Source organism: Citrus clementina, unplaced genomic scaffold (assembly GCF_000493195.1).
Source record: "Citrus clementina cultivar Clemenules unplaced genomic scaffold, Citrus_clementina_v1.0 scaffold_3, whole genome shotgun sequence".
Taxonomy (NCBI): Eukaryota; Viridiplantae; Streptophyta; class Magnoliopsida; order Sapindales; family Rutaceae; genus Citrus; species Citrus x clementina.
The window spans coordinates 22,670,400-22,695,366 of record NW_006262339.1 but is presented as its reverse complement, the minus strand read 5'-3'; the positions used below and the strand labels follow the sequence as shown (position 1 = coordinate 22,695,366).

Here is a 24,967-nt window from a genome sequence, read left to right as displayed (position 1 = left end):
TGATTTGCAAGATCATGCTTTTCAGAATGTTTTTGTCTTTTAGAGAAATTGTTATGTTCGGATAACAGCTAAATGAGATGGGACCTTTGCAAAGACTTGATTCTATACTACTTAGTAAAGAATCATCAAAAGAGATGAATCGCCCATCTCTTAAGACAGCAAGAATAGAGGTATTAAGACCTTCTTTTGTTAAGGGCTTTATACCAACTTGTATTAAGCCGATGTGAACATAATTAAAATTTTTATCTTTTAATTTCTTTAAGGAGTGTTCTGAAAATAGGTGAATAGTTTCAAATGGCTTTGAAAGGGTTATGTCATGTTCTTTAGTTTTTATGACATAATCATTCTTTAAAAAATCAAGCTTTTTTGTTTTGTAAATCATTTCTTTAGAAATCTTTGGTAATTCCCAATTATCAATTGCTTTATTAAAGTCTTCAATAACAAATTCTTCTGAATTGACAACATTCTTAGAATCACTAGTCTTCCCGGAAGAAGAACTAGAAAAGGATGATGCTCTACAGAGTAGAGAATCCATGGACAAAAAACCTAGATTCTAGTTTTAGTTCTGTAAGTATGGCTACAATCTAAGGCTAAGAATTGGTTTTACTGCCCTTCAACCAAATCGGGACTTACGACCAAATGCTACCAAGGCACCAGAGGTAAACACTCACCACACAAACAATGTTCAACAAGAACACAAGTCTTTAACAATATTTTAAAGATTAAATATTTTAAATGGTTTAAAAAATTTATGTGTGATATTTTTTATTATTATTATTATTATTGTGCGATATTTATTATTATTGAAATAAACATACAAAATTAACTTGTTTAATCTTCCTTTTGAGAAGAGATTAGTACGATTTCTCAAGAAATTTGGATTTCATCAATTTTTTAATTTTTAATTTGACATTTTCAAAGCTGCGCGAAGTGCGGTTCTATTTACTATTATATATATAAAGCTGGGATTAGAAGAGGTGATGTGACATCACTATTTCTCATCTTATTGTATTCTCTATTATCTAATAAATTGGTTGAGATTAAAAAAATAATTACATTACAAAATATTAAAAATAAAAAATAATTATTAGATTACAAAAGATTACATGTCTCTTCCTCTTTCTATTTAAATTCAATAATATGTAACCATTAATCATAATTAATTATAAGTCTTGAAACATTCATTTATTTTATTATGCCAACAATTAAACTTTAGTGGCTTAAATACATCAATTAATTGATATAGGAAGGAAGGTTCCTTCATCTTCCCTCAACAATGCCATTAGGGCTTAATTTTAATGCCATAATCCAATATTTAATTATGCAACCTTTTGTTTAGTGCCTTTTGGCTTCTTCAAATTCTATAAATATTAAGTAGTTAAGATTTGTGGCATTATTATTTCTCATCTTTTTATATTCTCTATTATCTAATTTATTGGTTGAGATTAAAAAATAATTATATTACAAAATATTAAAAATAGAAAATAAATAGAAAATAATTATTAGATTACAAAAGATTACATGTCTCTTCCTCTTTCTATTTAAATTCAACAATATGTAACCATTAATAATAATTAATTATAAGTTTTGAAACATTCATTTACTTTATTAAGCCAACAACTAAACTTTAGTAGTTTAAAATACATCAACTAATTAATATAGGAAGGAAGGTTCCTTCATCTTCCCTCACCAATGCCACTAGGGCCTAATTTTAATGCCATAATCTCATATTTAATTATGCATCCTTTTGTTTAGTGTCTTTTGGCTTCTTTAAACTCTATAAATATTAAGTATTTAGGATTTGTTATGTTTAGGTTTTTTTATTATTTAACCAACATCCTCTTTAGAAATGTTCTTGTGTTTTCATTTTTTGACTTATTTGAATTTTTAGTATTGTGTGCTTCATGGAGTACTATTTTCTTCATAAGTTGAATAATGATAAAGATAGTTGGATGATAAGAGTTAGGCTTTGGAGGATGTGAGAGTCTCTTAATACCAAGAAGAATGGAGAATTGATTAGTGTGAACATAATTTTTATTGATGAAAAAGTTGTGTACACTTAACTATACACATTAATATATATTTTTAAAGTTAACAAAAAAATAATTAACTTTCATAAATAAGATTAGTTTTATAAGGCTACGTCATCTTTAAAAAAAACAATTCATATTTTTTATTAGTTTCATCAAGTGCAAAGTAAAAAAAAAAGATAATAGTAAATTTGTTTTTTTAAAGCTGCGCGAAGCGCGGTTCTCTTTTCTAGTATATATATAAAGTTGGAACTTGAGGAGGTGATGTGGCATCACCATTTCTCATCTTTGTATATTCTCTATTATCTAATAAATAGAAAAATTTTCTTTTAGATTTGGCTTTTCATCTTCTCATAATTAATTTGATTGTTATTACACAATAACAATTATGTAAAGGTTTTAATGAGGCATATTCTTTGTAATAAACATCCAAGGGGGAGTGTTATACATTTATTAAAATAAATGTGGATGTTCATAACATATATCTCTTAGTCTCCCCACTATCTCCCATTAGCAACCTTTAGCTTCCCTATAACTCCCACTATCTCACAAGGAATTATGATCCATAATTTTTCATTAATTTCATGGAGTGATTATGTAACTATAAAAGGAGAGCTCATCTTTTTGTTTTGTACACACACAATTGGAATGAATAAAATCACTCTATAATATATTCTCTCATTTTATTCTTTATCTTGCGTTGCTTCTTTATTTGTATTGCTGGTAATAGTTTTTCTGTTTTTTATAAGGCTGCCTTATCTTTAAAAAAAAATCAATTCATATTTTTTATCAGTTTCATCAAGTGTAAAGTAAAAAAAAATGATAATACTAAATTCTTTTTTCAAAGCCGCGTGAAGCGCGGTTCTATTTTCTAGTAATAAAAGAAAAGAAGTGCATTTGTAGTGTTTATTGCAAGCCATTTAATTCTTCATTGTTGTTCTTTTGAATGAAATAGACTTGAAGGTAGTGGGCCTAGTGGCTGAACAGAGAACATATTTGGTTGCCATTTTATTGTATTGATGACATAATGACATTCTTTTAGAAACAAAAAATGGTAGAATTTTTAATCTCACTTCGCTTTAAACTGCAAATAATTTTGAAAACTTTTAACATGCTTGAGTAAATTGTTTTGCTATTTAATTGAATTATTAGCTTCAATCTTTATTTCACGGGTTATATATTTGGAAAATGTTGAGAAAATAAATGTTTTATTGCTGAAAGTTTACGGCCATGAGCTTCGATTTTTATGAAGAATTTTGATTTTTTAACATTCATACTAAAAAAGATAATGTTAAATTTCTAAAATTTAAGAATTTTATATTTAGTATTTTTTTAAGTGCTAATAAATATTATTTTATAAATATATAATTTAAATTAATCAAAAAAATAATATTACACAATGTAACACCAAACATAGTATAACTAAAAAATTAACATAGTACAATATAGCACCAAATGTTGTACAATATTATTATAATACAATGTTAATGCAATACAGAATAATACAATACACTTATACTAAAATAATGCAATACAACATAATATAATACAGTGTGCCAAATGCACCCATTGTGCATTGTGCTCCACACCATCGATATCTAGTGAGAGTGTTCCTAGTGGTGGTTATGGTGGTATAAGTTCTTCTCCACATAATATAATTGAGGTTAGTTTGGTGGAGGCTGGTGGTGGTGAAGGTGATGGCGCTATCTGAGTTGCTCGCTTTTTCCTTAGATATGCTAAGAAGGTTTCTATTCAAAATGAGGGCAAGAAAGTAATATCTAAGGTGGAACAATATTTACTTAACCCAATTAAAGATCCTAACAATTTTAAGCTCCGTGTTTTGTTTTGGGGAAGGAGAATGGATCAAATACCAATATTAGAAAAAATTGTAAGAGATATCCTCGTTGTTCAAGTTTCCACAATGGCCTCTGAGTATGCCTTCAGCACTAGGTGCCGTGTTATTGATGATTGTAGGAGTACTTTGATTCTTTCTATGATTGAGACATTGATATTTACCAAAAATTAGTTGCAATCTAAACTTTTTTCCAATCTTGTCTACAACCTTCAAGAAAAGATTAAGGAGCAGATGTTTCATACGGAGCTACAAGAAGATAATGTTTTTCTCGTAAAATGTATTATAACTTTATAATTAACATCCACATGCACTTAGGTTACTTACTAACTTCAATTTTTTCGATTTTTTTTTTCGCATTTTAAAGGGTTTGTAAGATCACAAGCTTCAATGGTTTCAACAGTGAGTGCTAACATTGGTGTTATTGGTATTAGAAAGGTAACTCTTAATAGATATTATTATTCATAATTTCATATTATAATTTTAGGTTGCAATTTAAACTATAATTATAGTTGTTATGCTTTTAAGTTTTAAGTCTAATTGTAACATTTTAATTGTTTTAGCTAGGCAAGTTGAAGTTGGTAGAATGGTAATATGGTATTGCCTAGGATTATTATTAACTTGACTTGATGATGAATGCCATAAAATAAGCCATGATTAAATTAATTTTCTTTATATTTAATCAAGTATATATGTTTTTTTTTTTTTTTTTAGAATTTGCTAAACATGTTAGATCCTAATGATATAATAGAAATTAGAAAGATTGTGACAACCCTTTTGCTTTTAAACTATAGGTGCCCTTTCTTTGCTCAAATATGTAAGCTTTACTACTAGCCATTCAATTTGAATTCAAATGATAGTTATGGTTTGTTCAATCAAAGACATGAATTCGGTTTATTTATTTATATTTGTGTTTGATGTGCCTTTTTTTGCAACGCGGCTTAAAGAAAGTTATTCCATATTATTTCTTCAATTTTTCTCTAGGGGATCGATGCACCAATTTGGAGTACAAGAAGTTGAAGTTGGAACTTGTCCAAGTGTTTGCATGGAGCAATGGAGGAAGCTTATTTAGTTGTGACTTTGTGTTTTTAAAGAAACTTTTTTTGTGTTTTGAAAACCATTTAATTATTTTTAAACATTGATTTTGTGTTCTAAGGACTAATATTTGGACGTTGTGCTTTGGATAAAGATTGTTAAGTTAATTTGGACTTTGTGTGTTAATTTTAACTTTTATTCATTTAATTACATAGTAGCTTTCCTTTTTTTTTTAGGATTGAAAATTGGTAGAAAAAGACTAAAATTACATAAAAGCAATCTTAATAACCCAAAATAAGAAAAAAAATCTCAAATTTGCTATTACCTTATTTAACCCGATTTGACCCGACTTTGACCTTGATCCAATTTCACCCGACCCAATTTCACCCGAATTGACTCGAACCATTTCTAACCTGAATATCATATGATTCGAACTCAATCCAATTTTTTAACTTGATTTGATTCGATTCAAACATATTTCGATCAGGTTACAAATTTCGGTTGAGTTCAGGTGAATTTTGTTTCAACCCAATTAATCTGAAATCCGATCGATTGATCTAAACCCAATCCAAACTCGATTAAGCCCAGTCCTATTTGGAATTATGGTTGAAATGCTGTAAGTAATTTATTTTGTAATTTTTGACAAAAATAGTGTTTGGTAAGTTTTTTTTATAGTTGTTGGAACAATTCTCCTAAAGAGGCTTCACTTCCAAATTAAACCAAGGTCCAAGGCCTCACTTGGAATTGTGGTTGAAATGCTATAAACACTTTATTTCATAATTTTTGAAAAAAAAAACGTTTGATAATTTTTTTTAAAGCTACCTATTTCATAAGTTTCTACATTTTGACAACATCTTTTAGAAGCAGGTAGAAGGTTACTTTTATAAGCTGCTTATTAAATAAGCATCAACACCTTTTTAAAGTTTCTGTTATAATCTTAATATTTTAAGAAAAAATAATTATGTCTTACTTTTCCATAAATCCTAATATGCAAATAATTAAAATATAATTTAAACCTGTGTATAATTTGGTCATACCTTCGTAATAACATTTACCAAACACATACTGTGCTTTTCAAATTCATAGCAACCACAATTACACAATTTACCAAACATCAAGCTGCTTTTTTAATCAACAACTTATTTCATCTATGCTGCAAAAGCACTTACTTCATTAGCAACTACAATCCCAAACTGACTCAAAGTCACGAAAGTTAGTGACCTATTAGTTCATTACTACCTAGTAATATTACGAGCTTCTTTTCTATATCATTGCAAGACAAAGAAATCTTAATTTTAACGGAAAAAAAATGAAGGAGAAGAAGAAGAAGGCCGACCTTTGTTATTTTGAGTCAACATAATTGAATTGAGTATAAATAAGCCTTCAGTTCTTGTGAAAGAAAAACAAAAAATATCAACTGTCTGTTGATGGCCGTAATTTCCTCGAACTTATTCTCAATTTATCTTCTTATACGGTTCATTTTCAATCTTCAGTCCTATAAAACATTGTAGGAAAATAGCGGTTTTTTCGAATTTTCTGAATGAATTTACTACTACCACTAATAATAATAATAATAATAATAGTAATAATAAAAGGTATTTGGAATGAAAATAAGTTTACTGTATATCATCAATAGAGGGTAAATTCAGAAACAAATAATTAGTTATGTGATATTTAACATGACATTCAATTATAAAGAAAATAATTAGTTTCGTAGTATCATGTCATTAATGATGGGTAATAAACCCAACTTTTATTTAATACAATGAAGCATCGGAAAGAGTAGCTAATTACGCATAAAAGTAATATCTTAACTTTTTAGGAATCCATTTGGATACATACACACACAGTATGCATATGAAAAAAATTTCAATCCAGAATTTCCAGATTGAATTTTTTCTTTATTTCACTCATTATATATTATATACACTCCATTACTGGGAGTGGAATGGACTCATGCAGGAGGGCATCCAATAATAGCACCTTGGGGTCTCAGTCTGTGATAGGGACAACCAACTGCGTTCGCCTCAGCTGAACATGTATAGCAACATGATATTTATTTATCTATTTATATTAATTTTAAATCAAATTCAACGGTACAAGACAATTATTAATTAATTTTTTCTTAAAGCAGACTTCAAAGTAGAAACAAATTTATTAAAACAAGAAACACAGAACAACATTATCACTAGAACGAACATTTAACCATTGACCATCGCACGGTGAAATGAAATCCAGCATACTAAAATTATGAATGAGTGATTGATTAATTCTATCATACTTAATTCAATATTAGAACTAACGTTAATCAAGAAACAATATATTAACCTCATAGCTAGATTCAAAAAAATACAAATTCTAAAACATAATTAGAAAATATAATTCGTACAAGATTCAACTACGGAGCATAATTATAATAAATAAAAATTACAACATAAAAATATTGCACTTACTGATATCAGATACCAATACAAAAAACTGGTGCTAAATATAACGTGTTAAAGGTAAATGAACTTTTTTCAAATATTTGGACGATCAAGAGATTTGAAGTATTGTACCTTGCCAAACAAATTATTTTTGTGGAAACAAATAATCTTATTGTTATTTTATGCAAACGTCAAGTTATGATACAGAGAAAGCTCACCTTTTCGCATGTTAGCAGAAGTCTCAGCCAGCAGGTTTCTAGCTGCCACCCCGGAAGAAGAAAGAAGAGCAATAGCCATTACAAGACCAAAAACAAGGAAAATCTTAGAGCCCATTAACTTTTTATAATAGAGGAATATTTATTGGAGAAGGATATCATACTGGTATTTTCTTAACTCTATTTATAATAGATTTAATAAGTCTGTTAATTTAGTTGGTGATACTATATCAGTTGAAGTGAGAGGTCTAGGGCTCAAATCTCACTCACATAAGTTAATAATGAATTTAACTAGATTTATGCTATGCTTAAAAAAGGTAAGGGAAAATGTCATCAGACCCCTCAGGTTTGCTTAAATGATTACATTAACCCTTTTAGTTTCAAAATTGGTTGCATATGCATCTTTTTTCCTATTATACCTTTGATTATAATAACCTAAAAAATGACTTTAAAAGTTTATAATAAATACCAATATAATACTAAAATGAAGTAATATAGAATAATATATTTTATAATTATTTTGAATATTAAACAAAATTATTTCAATGTTATTAATTTATCATATATATTTTAATGTAATAATTTTTTTGATTAATAATATTAAAAAATTATATGTAACACTCAAAATGATTTTGCGCCAAAGGCGCTTGACTGAATAGTTTTTATGCAGAATTATTTGGTTGTTGAACCAAGTTCAAGTCCTAGGAAAGGTAGGGGTTTAAAAATTGATTTGGGTTTTGCCCCTCCCCTAGCTTTTGAACAAATAAATGAAACTAGATAAAAAGATTCAAAATAATTTACAAAATTTATATTACTTAACTTGTAATATATTTTAATACTACAATAGAACAAAATAATTTACAAAATTTATATTATTTAACTTGTAATATATTTTAATATTACAATAGAACCTCGATAATTTAATATCCTTGTGACCATGAAAAATTTATTAATTTAGGTAATATTATTATATTGATAATTAGAAATTATTAATTTATAAAGATAATATCAGATTCATAATATGATTTTCTATAAGATATAGAGGTAGTATAATTAGAATGATATAAGGTATAGAGGTAGTATAATAAAAAAATTTAGTTATATCATTCTGACTTGATCTCGATTGAGTGAATTAACTGCTTGATAATCCTTTGATTGGATTGCATGGCTACATTACATTACTTGGTAACTCATCAAAAGGCACTTTTTGGGGGCAATTTTTTAAGCCAATCTCTCTCTTATTTCTCTTAACATAGCACGTGGAATATAATAGTGACTTCTCATTTGAAAGGTATAAAGAAAGTAATAATGACCAATGAAATGCTTAAAACATTATGCAAGTACAACAAAGAAAATTATAGACATATCATATGTATTTAGTTTGAAATTAATTAAGTATTAATTTATATATTAGTTGGGTCCCATAGAAACATAAGGATTTTTAAAAAAATTATTATCTCATAAAGTTATCTAATTATTATTAGTTCACCATGTTGGAACTAAGTCATGACTAATAAAAATTATTATTTAATCGAGATTATCAATTTATCGAGTATTTATAAGTGGTATAATTTTTAAAATCAATTTTGGATTAGTAGATTTTAGTATTAATAAAATTTGCTAGGACAAACTAATAATTGTTTAATATTAAAAATAATTTGCTTAGTATATGTGTTATTTTTTTTATTATATTCATCATAATATTGTATTTATATTTATTATAGTAGTTTTCAGTATAGTCAAATGATATAAAAGTAAGAAAATAAGTCCATATGATTATTTTAAATATTAATTGCGATTATGTTATCATTTAAGTAAACTTTGTGGTACTTGGTAATTTTTTTAAATATGAATAAATAAATTTTTTTGATAAATATAAATAAAGAAAGTTTAGGCTAGTGGCGTGAGTACTAAGAATTTTCCAACTTGTATGTCATGTGAAACTTTTCTTTCGGTGCTGGGCCCTTTGATGGTGTTTGTTTAATTGTCAACAAATGCATCGTACGGGTCAAGTAAACGTGTACGAAGAAAAATAAGACTTTGCGCGTTTCTGGGGCCTATTTGTCAAGTATATATTAAATCAAGAGGCGGACTTGTGTGGGGGCGGCTGCACCATCTCAGCTTGTAGAGATGGTGTGCCCGGTCAGACGCATGTCGATAGAAATCATAATTAAATGTTATGAGACTCATAACATTTAAAATAAAAATTTACTGTTTCCTATATTTTTTTAAGGGAAAAGGACAAACACACCCTCAACGTTTAGGTAAAGGGATAAAAATTTCTTAATGTTTCTTTTTTTTTTTAGAGAAAGTATTATTTTCATTCATCCAACTGTGTGAATAGGTACAAAAAATCTGAGGGTATATTATCTACCCAAAAAACAAAATCATTTAGCACTAATGCTAACCTTGCAAGAGAGTGAGCTAATGTATTGCATCCTCTTGGGGTATATTGTACTTTCACCTGGTTCAACCTCTTTACTTGGTCTTGGATTTCAGAAGCAACCCAGAATATTTCAGCTCTTGAGCTTTTCTTGAAATTGACTAAGTCCACCACTTCCTGGGCGTCAGATTCCGCAATTAGTGGTAAGCATCCAACATTTTCTGCTATTTCCAGCCCGAACCTGATAGCTTCAGCTTCTGCAAAATCAATCTTGCCAATAAACTTTGAGGGCTTCATTGCTGCAGCTATAAACTTTCCTTCTGAATTCCTTATAACAATTCCTAGGCCAGCTCTTTGTTGTTCCACTCCTACTGCTGCATCAACATTAACTTTGAACCAGCTCTCTAGAGGGTGTTTCCATTGGTTCTGATTAGCAGTACTCTGCTGGGAGCTACCTTGTATTTGGGGCATTTGGATTCTGCTATAAGATTGCACCATTGCTTCTGCTGCTACAACTGATAGCTGGGGATCTTCTTTTTTGTTTTTGAAAAGGAAAAGGTTCCTTGAGTGCCAGATGCTCCAGCACACAGCAACAATCAGTTCCATCTCAGATTTTCTCCTTTTTTCATTCAAATCCTGCAGCAAGCTTAGAACATCTCTTCCCTTGCTAAACTCAATATCCTCACCAAAAGGGGTTAGCCTCCATATTTTCTTTGAGGCTTTGCATTCATAAAGAGTGTGAAAAACAATCTCCTTTGATAACTTACATCTCTGGCACCAGGGGAATTGCACCACTGTTCTCTTCCAAAGATTTCCTGCCGTTGCCAACAAGTTATTTGCTGCCCTCCACATGAAGATTTTAACTTTTTCCGGAAGTTGCAGATACCAAATAGCATGCCAAGACTTAGCATTCTCCCCCGAGCAGCTTGGCTTCTCAGGAAAATTCATTTTCATAGCCACTTGATAACCGCTTTTTACTGAATAATTACCCTTCTTGTCATAGTGCCACAACACTTGGTCTGGTTTTGGTTGTCTTGGCAAAGGGATTTTCAGAATTTGATCAGCATCTTCTTTCAGGAAATGTTGCCTAATTACAGCTTCTTTCCAGCTTTGCTCCTCACTTATCAACTCTGCAACAGTTGTATCTGGGCTCAATGATGGGGGGATATTGGCTGAAAAGTTATAGGTCTGGGAATCCATTGACTTTGATACACTAGCTGCTCACCATTTCCAATTCTCCAGCGCAACCCTTTTTCTAATACATTTCGGCCCCATAAAATACTCCTCCATATAAAGGAAGGATATGAGCCTAACCGAGCCTGCATCAGACTTGAATTTTTAAAATATCTTGCCTTTAAGACTCTTGCTACCAGTGACTCCGGCTCTTGGATGATCCTCCAGCTCTGCTTTGCTACTAAAGCCTGATTAAAGCTGGACAAGTTTCGAAATCCCAGGCCACCTCTACTCTTTGCTTGACATAAATTATTCCATTTCGACCAATGGATTGACTTGTGATCTCGGCTGCTTCCCCACCAAAAGCTAGCAATTGCCCTCTGCATGTCATCACAAAGTCCTAGGGGGAGCTTAAACACACTCATGGCATATGCAGGCACCGCTTGAGCTACAGCCTTTATCAACACCTCCTTCCCCCCACAAGAGAACAAATTTGCTTGCCAGCTCGAAATCTTTCCAAGAACTCTGAGTTTGATATCCTTAAAAAAACTCGTCTTGTTTCTACCCACCATGGAGGGCAGCCCCAGGTATTTTGCATGTCTGGATACCACCTGAAGTTGGAAGATGGTTGTAATTGAAGAAATCTGCTCCGGCTTGGTACTCTCACTGAAAAACATAGACGACTTCTCGAAATTGAAGATCTGCCCAGAGGCTGCAGCATAACACTCAAAATCTTCTTTAAGTTTGTGCAATCCTCCCTTGTGGCTCTTGTAAAAATCAAACTATCGTCAGTGAACAAAAGATGAGTGATGGAAAGTTCATTGCTGAATTTTATCCCATGAATCAGTTGCTGAGATTCTGCTTGCTGTAAAAGATTTGTAAAAGTCTCTGCACAGAGAATAAAAATATATGGGGACAATGGGCATCCTTGCCTTAATCCTCTTTGAGGTTGGATCAGCCCTTTAGCCACCCCATTTATCAGCACAGAAAAGGAGGAGGTAGTTATGCATTGCATTATCAATTCAACAAAGCCATGTGAGAAACCCAATTTTTCTAAGGTACATTTCAAAAAGTCCCATTCTACCCTGTCATATGCTTTGCTTATATCTAATTTCAAAGCCACTAGCCCATGTTTTTTTCCCCCTACTAAGCCTTATTTTATGTAAGCATTCGTAACCAATAATTATGTTATCGGTTATGAGCCTATTTGGAACAAAGGCACTTTGAGCTGGTGAGATTACATCGTTCAAAACCAGTTTCAACCTATTGGCAATGGTTTTTGCAATTATCCGATAAATTACATTACATAAGCTAATCGGTCTAAAATCCGCCACTTTCTTAGGTTTTTCAGCCTTTGGAATCAGAGCTATGTAAGTATGATTTAGTGGAGTAAGGTTACCTCTGTTATTTAGGACCTGCAAGCATGTAGTAATAACACCTTGACTCACTGATTTCCAATGCTTTTGGGAGAAAGTAGCTGGAAGGCCATCTGGACCAGGGGCTTTTATAGGGTGCATTTGGCTTAAAGCTTCTGTGATGTCTGCTTCTGTATAGGGCTGATTTAGCTGGGCATTCATCTCTTCAGTGACTTTGCAAGGCAGATCTTTCAGTGCATTCTCCATTTGGCTTTGAGAAGGTTTGTTGGACGTGAACAAGTTGTCATAATAGTCACAAAAAATCCTCTCAATATCCTCTGGTTCCTCATTCCATCTGTTGTTTTCATCTAAGATTCCTCCAATTCTGTTCTTCCTTTTCCTCGTTGTAGCTTTAGAATGGAAGAACTTTGTATTTTTATCTCCTTCTCGCAACCAAACAGCCCTCGACCTCTGTCTCCAGTAGATTTCTTCGTCCACGAGTAAATCATCAATCTGCCTTTCTAGACGCTTGATCTCATCTCCATTGACATAATGGCTGTTGCTCTGTTTGTAGGATTGTAAATCTTCCAACAAATTCCCCAGCTTCTTTGTCCTCCCTCCAAATTCTTCTCTACTCCACAACTGAAGCACTGCAAGTGAGTCCTTGGCTGTCTTTTTAAACTGAGAGACAGGATCTTCACAATTCCAACTTCTACTCTCCTCCCATTCATGCTTGACAATCTCTTGGCACTTCTCATATGGACTCCATATGTCCTCATAATGCACCCTTGTAAAAGTTCTCCTCTTAAACTTGCTGCTTCTGCCTCTTTCTTCAACTTGCATCACTATTGGATTGTGATCTGAGTTCCAGTTTACAAGGTGTTCAGCTGCTGCTTCATGAAACATACCCCCCCAAGTTTTACAGCAAAGAAATCAGTCTAGTCTTTCTTTCACTAGCTGCGGACCGAACCTTCTATTGGACCAAGTGAAAGGGTGGCCTTTGAAACCTATATCTCTCAATCCACAGAATTTGACAGCTTCTCTAAACTCATTTACATTGGATACACTCCTTTCGTTCTTCCCCGTTTTCTCATTCATCTGTAAAATTTCATTGAAATCTCCATAGCAAAGGCATGGTAATGAGCTTAAGCTAGCCAATCTCCTCATTAAAGTCCATGTGTGCTGTTTTTGGTCTATTTCAGGGTGGCCATAAATTCCGGTGCCTCTCCAATAGCTACCATTTTCGGAGTGGATCACTACATTAATATGGTGGCTGCTATAGGACTTTATATCCACAACTACTTCCGAATTCCATAATAGAGCTAACCCCCCACTCCTACCTCTACAACTAACGGCAAAGCAGCTTTCAAAATTTAACTTCTTACCTATCACCCGCATCTGTTCAGTCCTCATCTTAGTTTCACACAAAAACACAATCTGAGGCCTGTTCAACTGGAGAATCTTTGTGATTTCACGGAATGCTCGGTCATTCCCCAAACCCCGAACATTCCAGCTTAAGACCTTCATTGCTGTGGGCGGGGCTGGTCACCAGCCACCACCCTTAATTCCTTCGAACTTGTTTCTGCTGCCACTGTTATCATCTCTACCTCTCTGTTATGCTGTGTCTCCCATTTGGTCATGCTCTGTGCAATTAACAGGGAGCTGTCAATGTAGTTTGCTTTGTCTATTTTCCTTTTCTTTCCGTTTGGGCTTGTCCCATTTGCATCTCCTTTGAGCCTCTTTACAATCTTTGGCCCATTTTCGTTCACTGACCTTTTTTCGATTGTTCTCGCTTGGATTTTCCATTTACGCTTTGTTGCTTTAGCCTTTGTTTTATTCAACCTCTCATCCTCTCCAAGGCTTGTCACCACACGGGTGTTTATTGGGCTCTTTTCTACATGGGCCTCATTCACTTGTGATTTCTGCCCTATTTCTCCCGCTTCTTTTTCTATCTCTTCATTTTGCTCACCTCTTATTTCTCCTTCCCTCTCATTTAAATTTTTGTTTCCCGCTTCTTTTCTCTGTTTTTGAGGTACTGTATCAATGTCAGTTGGCTGCGTTGACTCTTTGAATCTTTCCTCTGACAACCTTGGGATGTCTGCCCCTTTAGTCTGCGGATTATCCAAATTTGTAGCTGTTTGTAATCAGGTCAGCCCATCTTCATCCTCGTTTACACTGCCATTGCTTCTGGTTTGGTTCTTCATCATCTCTGTTGTATCCTCTGATTTGGAATTATTAGGGACTCTACCATCTTTTTTCTCGGCTTCCGTTTTCTACCGCTCCTTGCCTTTGTTCAGCCTGATTTTTTCAGCCGTTGTGAGAGCTTTCATCCATGGCCCATACGCCATTTCCTTTCTAGTTTGGTTTTTGTATTGCTTGCATTCCCTGTACTGGTGTCCTATACAGCCACAAACAAAACAAAAATCCGGCAGCCTTTCATATAGCACCGGCATAGGGATGATTTTCCCCCCAACAGTTCCTATTTCCTCTTTGTCAGCTTCCAGGTCTACCATTTGTGTGTGCACAATCCCTGATTCTTTTTCTACAGCAAGCTCCATTTCTGCATCTTCTCCAGCTTCTAGCTCCAAGATTTTTATCAATGGTTTAGTAATGTCTACTGAGATTCACAATCTGGCGTACTTGCCAAAACATTCTCCTGAAGCGTTTGTTCCCACCTCTTCCACCCTTCCAATTTCTCCCCCGATTTCTTTGATTGTCTCTTTATTCATACATAGAATAGGGATATTGTGTATTTGCACCCAAAAGGACGCATGGGTGAAAGATTGTTTGTTTATCTCACCAATGCCTCTTGGCTCAACTAATACTATTAATGCTCTATCAAAATGCCATGGCCCCCCTGCTAGTATATTCCTCTTGTCTACTTCTACTCCGAATTTGAACAAGAAAACATTTTCCCCCATTTCTTCAATCTGTACTTCTCGAAGGGTTTTCCACACTAGGTGCAGGGATGCCCTTAAACCCCCTATATTGATTTCTCTATTCAAAAGCATCTTCCCCAACAGACATCCCTCCGCTAACTTCTGGCCCATTGTCTTCATTTTGTTTTTAAAAGATACTCTACCTCTTTTTTCTCCCTCCAATGATATTTCTTGGCATCTCCTTATCAATTCGTCGGTGTCCATTACAAGTGCAAAGACAGCTGTGCTACTGAACTTGAGAAGATCTTTAATAATTCTTAAAAAACAAGACTGATTCCAGGAAAAAGAAGGAAAAAGAAAATAAAACAACACCCAACTTTTGTGAGTGACAGCTTTAGTCCTGTAGACTCACTCTTAACTCTCATTCTGTTTCTCTAAGAGAGCCAGAGAGAGACATCTTACTAGCCTTCCTTGTATCTTAGTAACACTACTTGCAAGCAGGCTAACAACAAAATTTCCTAATGTTTCAAAAAAGACATTTACACCCCAATTTATTATAATTTTACCATTATACCCTTCTAGCATTTAAAAAAATTAGTAGATTATCCAATTTGTCTATATATTGTTAATAAAATTATAAATAGACTAATTGGATATTATAAAAGAAATTATAAATATGCCCTCATTGCCCAATTCCTCTATTTAAATTTTTATCAATAACCAATTTTCAAAAAAGACATCTATACACCTAAAAAAATTGTAAATAAATTATAACTTTAAAAATAAAATTAGTTATTAATAACCAATTTTATTTAAACTTTAAACTTGTATATTTAACAATTCTCCACATGTCAATCATTTAAACTTGTACATTTATAACCAATTTTTTATGTTATTTATTATGGTATTAATAACCAATTTTATTTTTAAAATTATAATTTATTTACAATTTTTTTTAAGTGTGTAGATGTCTTTTTTGAAAATTGGTTATTAATAAAAATTTAAATAGAGGAATGAGGCAATAGGGGTATATTTATAATTTTATTAACAATATATAGATAAATTGGATAATCTAATAGTTATTTTATATGCTACAAGGGTATAATGGTAAAAGTATAATAAATTATGGTGTAAATATCTTTTTTGAAACATTAATGAAGATTTTTGTCCCTTTACCTAAACGTTGGGGGTGTGTTTGTCCTTTTCTCTTTTTTAATAAAAAAACATAAATGTCGAGTGTTCAAATAAAAGAATTTATTTTAATCATATATGGAAAAGATAACTAAGAAACTCCGTCGAAAAGTCTTGAGCATCTCATAAAAGTAGTTTGTGGGCTTTCAGTGGAAATTAATAACCACTTTTAACAATTTCTGCATTAGTCATTGAGGATATGTTTGGCACGTGGTATTGCATTGTATTATCTTGTGGGCCCAGCATTAGTTAAAATATACCTGTGTTTGGTGATCAAATGGATTGCATTGAGCAGCATTACAATGCAGCTTTTGCCGCATTATCAAAACCCGCGCCCCCCCCCCCCTCATGATTAGGCTGTATTACTGACTTTTGAACCTTTTTTTTTTACTTTATAATAATAGTAATAAAAAAATAAAACTTTAATTTAATAGAATATTATACAATATTAATTTTTATTTTTTATTTTTACATTATAATTTATTAATAAATTTATAATTGAATATAATTAATAATAAATACTTAAATAGTATATAAAAATATAATATAACATTACATTATTTAATTAAGTTACAATAATTAATATCTATAAATTAAATATTTTTAAATAATTTAATAAACTAATAATACATATTTAAATATGAATAAAATTGAATAATATTAATTTAGAATTAATAATAATAATATAAATAGTATTATTACATATACTACAGAACTCTTACTTAGATTATTTAGTACAATTTATTTTGGTCGTGTTTATGTTACAACAATTGTAACACTAAATATAATATAATTAAAATCTAATGCAGTACAGTGTAACACCAAATATTATATAGTATTATTATAATACAGTGTTAATGTAATACAACATCATACAAGACACTAATATTATAATAATGCAATACAACATAATATAATACAGTGTGCCAAACGCACCCTGAAGATTTGACTGGAAGTGACTTTAAATTAATTAGGAATGCAATTTCATCACTGTAAAAAGAAAATACATTTAACATCGACTAATCTATAACTGTAATATAAGAAAATGTATTTGATATCGACTAATCTATAACGTAAAAAAACAAATATTGATAATATCGGTTTGTGTAATGTTGATGTTTTATGAACATTCGTACGTACCTTCTTTTTTTTTTTCGAATCACTCGTACGTACCTATTTGATAAAATTGAACGACCATCTCTTAAATTTTATATCTCATTTCTATACAAATCTTGTTTTAGTTGCAGCCGATATTTGCTTCTGAAATTTGAAACCCCACGTCAGGAAACCATTGCGACCACTTTGCAGAGGTTCTTAAATCAGCTCCTAAAAATATATATTTAATGCCATAATTAGCACCAATACACATATTGAGAGATTGTCAGTTTCTTCCGCATTATAATCAATACATACTATTTACTTTTATATTATTTTTATAATAACTAATAACACCCGATAGCATAATTTTACAATATGAACTTTATTTTTAAATACACTTTTAGTCATATTTATTATAAATTAAAAAATCATATAAATAAAAATGAAAATGAAAATTAAAATTAAAAATTAAAATTAAAAACAAGAAATATATATTTTGATGTGAAAAGATATTAATACTAAACGTCTTTGTACATTTCTATTTTATAAACAATTTATTATAATAAATATATAATAAATTTATTATAAAATGACAAAAAAATTATTATAGAAAACTTAAATGATAAATAAAAATTATTATAAAATGAATAATATTATGTACTTTTTACATTTAATTTTAAAATATTGTAAAATATTTATTATAAGAAAAAGTTTATAAAATAGAACAAAAAATATTTTATTATTAATTTTTTATTTATGTCAAAACATAGATTTCTTATTTTTTAATACTTAATTTCCATTCATAAGATTTATTTAATTTATAATAAATATGGATAAAAGTGTATTTAAAAATAAGGATAAAATTATAAAATTATGATGTCAGGGGATGATTGGCTTGATAACAGTAGGGAGGAAGTTGGCAATCTCCTCCCACATCCCCCCCCCCTCCCCTCCCCTCCCCTCCCCTCCCCCCACAAACACACACATACATACATATGTATATATATATATAATACAGTGTTATATATGTTCTAATCCAGGATTCTATACACACACACACATATAAGATTATGAATTTATTAAAGTTTGAAAAAACTATATTAAACCGCATGGTTTAATAACTTTCCTAAACTTTAATAAAGTCCAAGATTCTTAGATTAGAACGTATATATATAGAAATGTTCTAATACAAGATTTTTAAGTGCGGGAAAGTCTGGAAAAATTTTAAAACCGCACGGTTTTAAAATTTTCCTAGACTTTCCCGCACTTTAAAATTCTGGACCAGAAAATTACTATCTATATATATATATAGGATATACAAATGTAATCAACAATTTCCTTTGAGTAGATATGCATCTCATTTTAGATGACTTTTGAAATTCAAATTTAATTTTTTTTTATAAATTTCAATTTATTGTTATTTTTACAGTTAGTTTTTCAAATATAGTTGGTAGTAAACAAATTAACCTTCTTTTCTTTCTATTGTTAATTTCAATAATTATGAAATTCTTAAAGGGAAAAAGAAAAATAAGTTAATGTAAAGAAAAAAAAACTCTAAAGAAACTGGAAATTTTTTTTTCTTTTTTGAAGACTTCTTGTAAGAGATTGCTCATAGATTGTGGATAAAATTGAATTGCTAATACTACACTCAATCTCTAACATTTGTCGGTTCAGGAAAATGAACACTCCCCCCCTTTCTGTAAATGTTAATTAATTAGTATTTTTTATGTATAATTTATATTTGGGCCCCATATATTCATTGCTTTTCTGTTGTAGCCAACTCCAATTAATTTGTAATTTCTCTATCACGGTTTTTATTGACATTCTTGGTCCTCAAATTAGGGGATAAATCGGATTTTACTCTAGACCTCAGAGATAACGCTGAAAATTTCTCTTATAAGTGTGACAATCTTGTAAGTTATGTTGAATGCTTAAATGCTATTAGGATGCGTTTGGCACACTGTATTATATTATGTTGTATTACATTATTTTAATGTTGGTGTATTGTATTATGTTGTATTGCGTTAGCATTGTATTATAACAATGTTGTATAATATTTGGTAATGCACTATATTGTATTAATTTTTAATTAGATTATATTTAGTGTTGCATTGTATTATATTAATGTTTTGTGATTAATTAAATTAAATAATTAAAAAATAATATTTATTAATACTTAGAAAAATAATAAATAGTAATTATTGAATTCCAATCCAACGTTTAAGTCAACCCCTTCATAAAGCAGGGAATTTAAATCCCTCGATAATAGCTGTTGCCGTATATCACATGTGAATCTACTTCGCACGTCATGTCACTCACTTCTTAGAAAATTCAGTCAATCCTTGTGCATTGATTTTTTCAAATTGATGTTGGAAAATTGTAGTCGTGCTGTGAAGGTTTGTTCTTGGTAGATTCGGTGAAGCTGAAAAGCATATATTAAAAGGGCTAATTTGACAAAAGAAATTATTTACTTATCTTTTAATTGGACTTTGCACACAAACAGCCAGTCGGAATTAATAAATCCTTTTTTTTTACTCTATATGTCCTTGACACGGTCTTCCAAAATAATTCTAAATTTTTTATTTATTTTTAAATTCCTTTCATTAATTTTTAATTGCTTTATCTCTTTAGTTGCAATCAAAGTGTGTTTTTATCCAGTAAAATTATTTGTTGTGTTGTGTTTATATTATTTCAGGATTGATAGAGTCTAATTGTACTCCTGATCTCTGTTAGGTTCAAGCTCTTTGTAAGCTTATAATTCTATTTAAATTAGCACTACCATTAATATAGAGAAGTCTTGATGAGTACGAGTTATGCTATGCTTACTCATTAAGTTATTTATACAGTTTATTTATATTTCAACTAATTAGTAAGTATAATATTATTACTTGAATATAAGAATAATATTATGCTTTCTCAGTTAAGATAGTTTGTATCTCAATTGATATGCCACTATTAAAATTTTGCCATTTGGATGAAAAATTGTAACTTTGAGCTGTATATGAGAGGTGTTGAACCATTGAAGTACCAACAACATATTTTCAAAAAATTTGCCGGTCAAATTAACCTATTACCATCAATTCTTTTTTTTTTTTGGGGAAATTTACAACAATAGCCAAAAAAATTAGGCATTTTTCAACTTTAACCCCTCAAACTTTTTTCTATCAACATTAGCCAAATCACCAAATTGTGGACGAAATTGCCCTCCTCATTCTCACGTTTCCCTCAGGCAAATTCCTACCCCTCTCACCAAAATCGCATCACCGAAAGTTGTATAGATCGTCGGCGGCGGCGTAGATCGGCAGCATTTCAACCCACAGCGGCTGAAATTGAAAACTCTAGGTGAGTTGTTATTGCCATTCTTGTTGTTGTTGATGTTGTTGATGTTGTTGTTGTTGTTGTTGTTGTTGTTTGGGTTGTTGTTGTTGTTTGGAATGTCGTTGTTGTTGGTGGTGTGGTGTTTAATGGCGGTTTTTGGTGGTGTGGTGTTGTAGATGCATGTGGGTCAGATGCGCGCAGCGCGTGCGACAGGCGCTGCGTCGCGCGCTAGATGCGCAAGCCGCGCGCATCTCGCGTGCCACAGGCGCTGCGTCGCGTGCCAGATGCCCAAGCCGCGCGCATCTCGCGTGCGATAGGCGCTGCGTCGCACGCGAGATGCGCGCAGCAACTCGCGCGCGAGATGCGTACAGCGTGCCAGCCTGCGCGCAGCAACTCGCGCGCACAGCTTGCGCATCCCACGCCCGCCTGTCACACCAAGAGGCAGCACCTCTTGTTGCTGCCTCTTGGTGCCCGTCGCACCATGAGACAGTGCGTGGTGTTGCCTTTATTTTTTTTCTTTTATTCATAATTTATTAACATGTCTTTTTACTTGTACCAGATAAATGAGCAAATCAAAAAGAGCATTGCATAACCCACCCGGACCGATGAAAGAACCGGGAATGATGAAGATACCTTATGTTGATCACTTTCCCGGCCGTATCACGAGTATGTGCAAGTTAGATGTCGTTGTTAATGCCATCCGGGAAAAATTAACAAGGCAACAGTTGAAACTATTCAAAGACAATATATTTGGGCATTTCCTACAGTGTCGGAGCTATCCGTTCAGTGGCGTAATTGTGCATAATATTTTGCTTCGGCAGGTGTCCCATGGCGATGGAAAAGGCAAAGATGAGTTATGGTTTCAAGTTGGTGACCATTTGATACGGCTATCGATTGGAGAGTGGTGCCTAGTAACTGGACTTTGCTATGGCAAAAATGTGTTCCTGACGAAGCATAAAACAATGCATAGGTTACTTAATAAGTACTTTGGCGGCAGGAATCGCGATTTAAATCTTGGCCAGTTCGAGGAAAGATTTATGAACTTAGACTTCAAGACTATGAATGACACTGATGCGCTAAAAATCGCCATGTTTTACTTTGCTGATAGAGTACTACACAGAAGAAAGGATTATTGTCAAATCAATTTCAATTTGCTTAATGAGGTAGATGACATAAATCACTTTCGAAGTATTCCGTGGGGTCGTTTGTCATGGGAAACAATATATAAGGGCATTGATAATGCATTGAACGGCAAAGCCAATAAATTTAAGAGGGCAAACGCAGAAAATCCCTTGCATAGAATTGAGAAATACAATTTTTACGGCTTTACGTCTACAGTGCATGTGAGTGAAGAATTTTTTTTATAACTTAGTTTTGTTATAATAAATATTTAATGACACGTTTTTTACTTCATATCTTTCCTTGTTGAAGGCATGGATTTTTAAAGCGATTGGAGAACTACCATTAGAGTGGGTGGATAAAATTAGGAGGAAGGGTCCTCGGATCGTGCGATGGAAGCCCATGGCTTCTTCAAATATTAACTTCGGCGAAGTGTATTCATACCTCAATGAGCGTCTTGTAAGTCATTTATATGTATGTCTGTATATAACTGTTACATAATATATGGTTATACTAATTGGAAATTTGGTAATCTTTACGACAGGATGGCACCATTTTCCAAACCCTCAAACCGGATGCAAAGGAGAGAGCCACAAATTATTGGAAGAGTATCGAGGATTACGTGCCATATTTGCCAAGTTGGGTCCGTAATGTGGGTATCCTCTACAGTATCATTGAAAACCGGATGCAAAGTCATTTATATGTTTGTTTTTTTGGTATTTACTGTTTTCTGTTTTACTTGGTACAGCACCAGCCTTCAATCAATGCGCCATCCATTACAGGGCCAAACGAGGTGGATCCTGACCCCACGAGCCAAATAGGACTGCAGCAGAGTCCTGTTGAGGATGCCGGTGCTACCGACGACCATTATGAATCCGCACATGATTCAGATGACAGAAATGAGCCAGAGGTAACTTCTGTTATCCTGAACATTTACAATGCACATATACCTATCCGGCATTTTGTCATTACTTTCTTATTTGCGTAAATTGTAGGCAAGGACTAAGTTCCGCAATGATTATTTCGTTCAACGACTGGATAAAATAGAGTCTTCCATTCACGAGTTGAGGTCGGAACTTCAGACTGGACACAGTTCCATTAACGAACTGAGGTAAGAACTTATGGCGGAACGCAGAGAAGCACAACAATATAGAGCAACGGTCATGGGGTTTATGAATTCATTTGGCGCGGGTGCTTCAAAGGGCGCGTACGGTGATTCTCCGTTTGGCCCCTCGCACACGGTGAGCAAGTTTCATATGCTTTCGTTATATTATTATGATTTCAAACCCAAAATTATGTTAATATGTTCATCTCCTCAAAACAACAGGCCCCAGATGGCTATGGTTCGAACGTTGATGCTGGCTATGGTACGCATACTGATGCTGATAATTACGACGCGCACACCCCTATGTCCTTGTACAGTCTATATGGGGACATAAGTGATGACAGTGTACAGATATTCACGGAGGCACCTCCCGGAGTTAGTAAGTTTGGGCGTCCGTACCGACTGTCGTATATATTTGGCAGTCCTTACTTCATTTCTCCTTTCAAGAGAGTTAGGAATGTCAGGCCTCTACCCTCACTTAACATTACGGACTATGAAATTGATGAAAGATCGAGTGTGGATATGAATTCGCTTAGGGGACTAGACGACTCAAGGATATGTGAGGAGTTTGATCAGTGGTTTGCCGGCAACATTTCCGTGGATCGGCCTGTCCAACAGTCTCGAAATTTCTTTGAAATACTCATGGGCAATGCTTCGATGGGGTGGCTTGGTGACGAGGTAAGTGTGTTTAATGGTCAGTACATTACAATACACAACAATATTTCCACTGCCATGGATAATGATATAAATTTACTTGGTATAATCCCTTCACAGCATATTCACACGTATTACCGCTTGATCAGCGAGAAGCAACGGCGGTTTCCAAATGCACTACCGCAGCGCGTCACGCATACAGATACATACTTTTGGGCATGTTTCCGAACTCTATAATCATTAACTATAATTTCGATGTTTTAAATATCTCGAAATGTTATTAATTTTCTACTCATCGTGTAATAGGTGTTCCTAAAGCAATTATGGAACAATGGTAGTTGTGATGTCCATCCATTACAATATGGCAGCAACTTGAACATCTATATGGATGGGCAGGAAGCTCTCATGTCCAAACCGTTTACGGACGTCAATATGGTAAGAATTATCACTCAATCTTATGGTAATTGTGTATAAAATATACTAATTTAGCAATTTATTTATGTAGATATTCATCCCTGTGAATTTGGGCGGTGATCATTGGGTACTAGCTCGAGCGGACCTTCGCGCGAGGAGGATGTGGATTTACGACTCGTTGGTTACCTTTCGCAAGGACAAAACATATTTGCGTCAATTCAAACCCTTTCAGGTCGTCTTCCCTCAATGGCTTCAAGATGTTGGATTCTACAACATTCGACCTGAGCTGCAGAGTGCCGACCCTTGGAAAGTAAGAATCGTTAAGGATGTGCCCCAACAAGAAGCTGGAAGTGGTGATTGCGGTGTATTTATGTTGATGTTTACAATGTATTTGATGTTCGGGCTAAAACTTAATTTTGATAGTAGCCACGGGCATTACTTCAGGAAGAAAATTGCTGTAGATATATTCACGGGCGATATTGCCTTGTAAGTCATTGTATTGTATTAAGACTTGATGTATGGATGTAGATTGTTTTTCTAATAGATATAAACTTTTGATATATTCATATATTTAGCTATAAGTAATTATTGATCTACTTTAGTACTCATTATGCAAATGAACATAACATAATATACCTCATTACATATAATTGTAATATTAATTATAATAAGAGTTCAGAATCCATAATTAGTTACAATGACACAGTCAGTTTGGATTCG

General features: G+C 32.7%; 2 protein-coding genes across 2 annotated transcripts; both read left to right on the top strand.

Annotated features, from left to right (window-relative positions):
- The first annotated feature begins 21,560 nt into the window (after positions 1 to 21,560).
- On the top strand, positions 21,561 to 22,322 carry LOC112099703. Its single transcript, XM_024187146.1, has one exon. It carries the CDS (start codon positions 21,561 to 21,563, stop codon positions 22,320 to 22,322), a length of 762 nt encoding a protein of 253 aa, XP_024042914.1.
- A 1,895-nt stretch (positions 22,323 to 24,217) lies between these two features.
- On the top strand, positions 24,218 to 24,737 carry LOC112099702 (sentrin-specific protease 1-like). Its single transcript, XM_024187145.1, has 2 exons — positions 24,218 to 24,268; positions 24,339 to 24,737. The coding sequence occupies exons 1-2, from the start codon at positions 24,218 to 24,220 to the stop codon at positions 24,735 to 24,737; spliced, it is 450 nt and encodes a 149-aa protein (XP_024042913.1).
- The last annotated feature ends 230 nt before the right edge of the window (positions 24,738 to 24,967 follow it).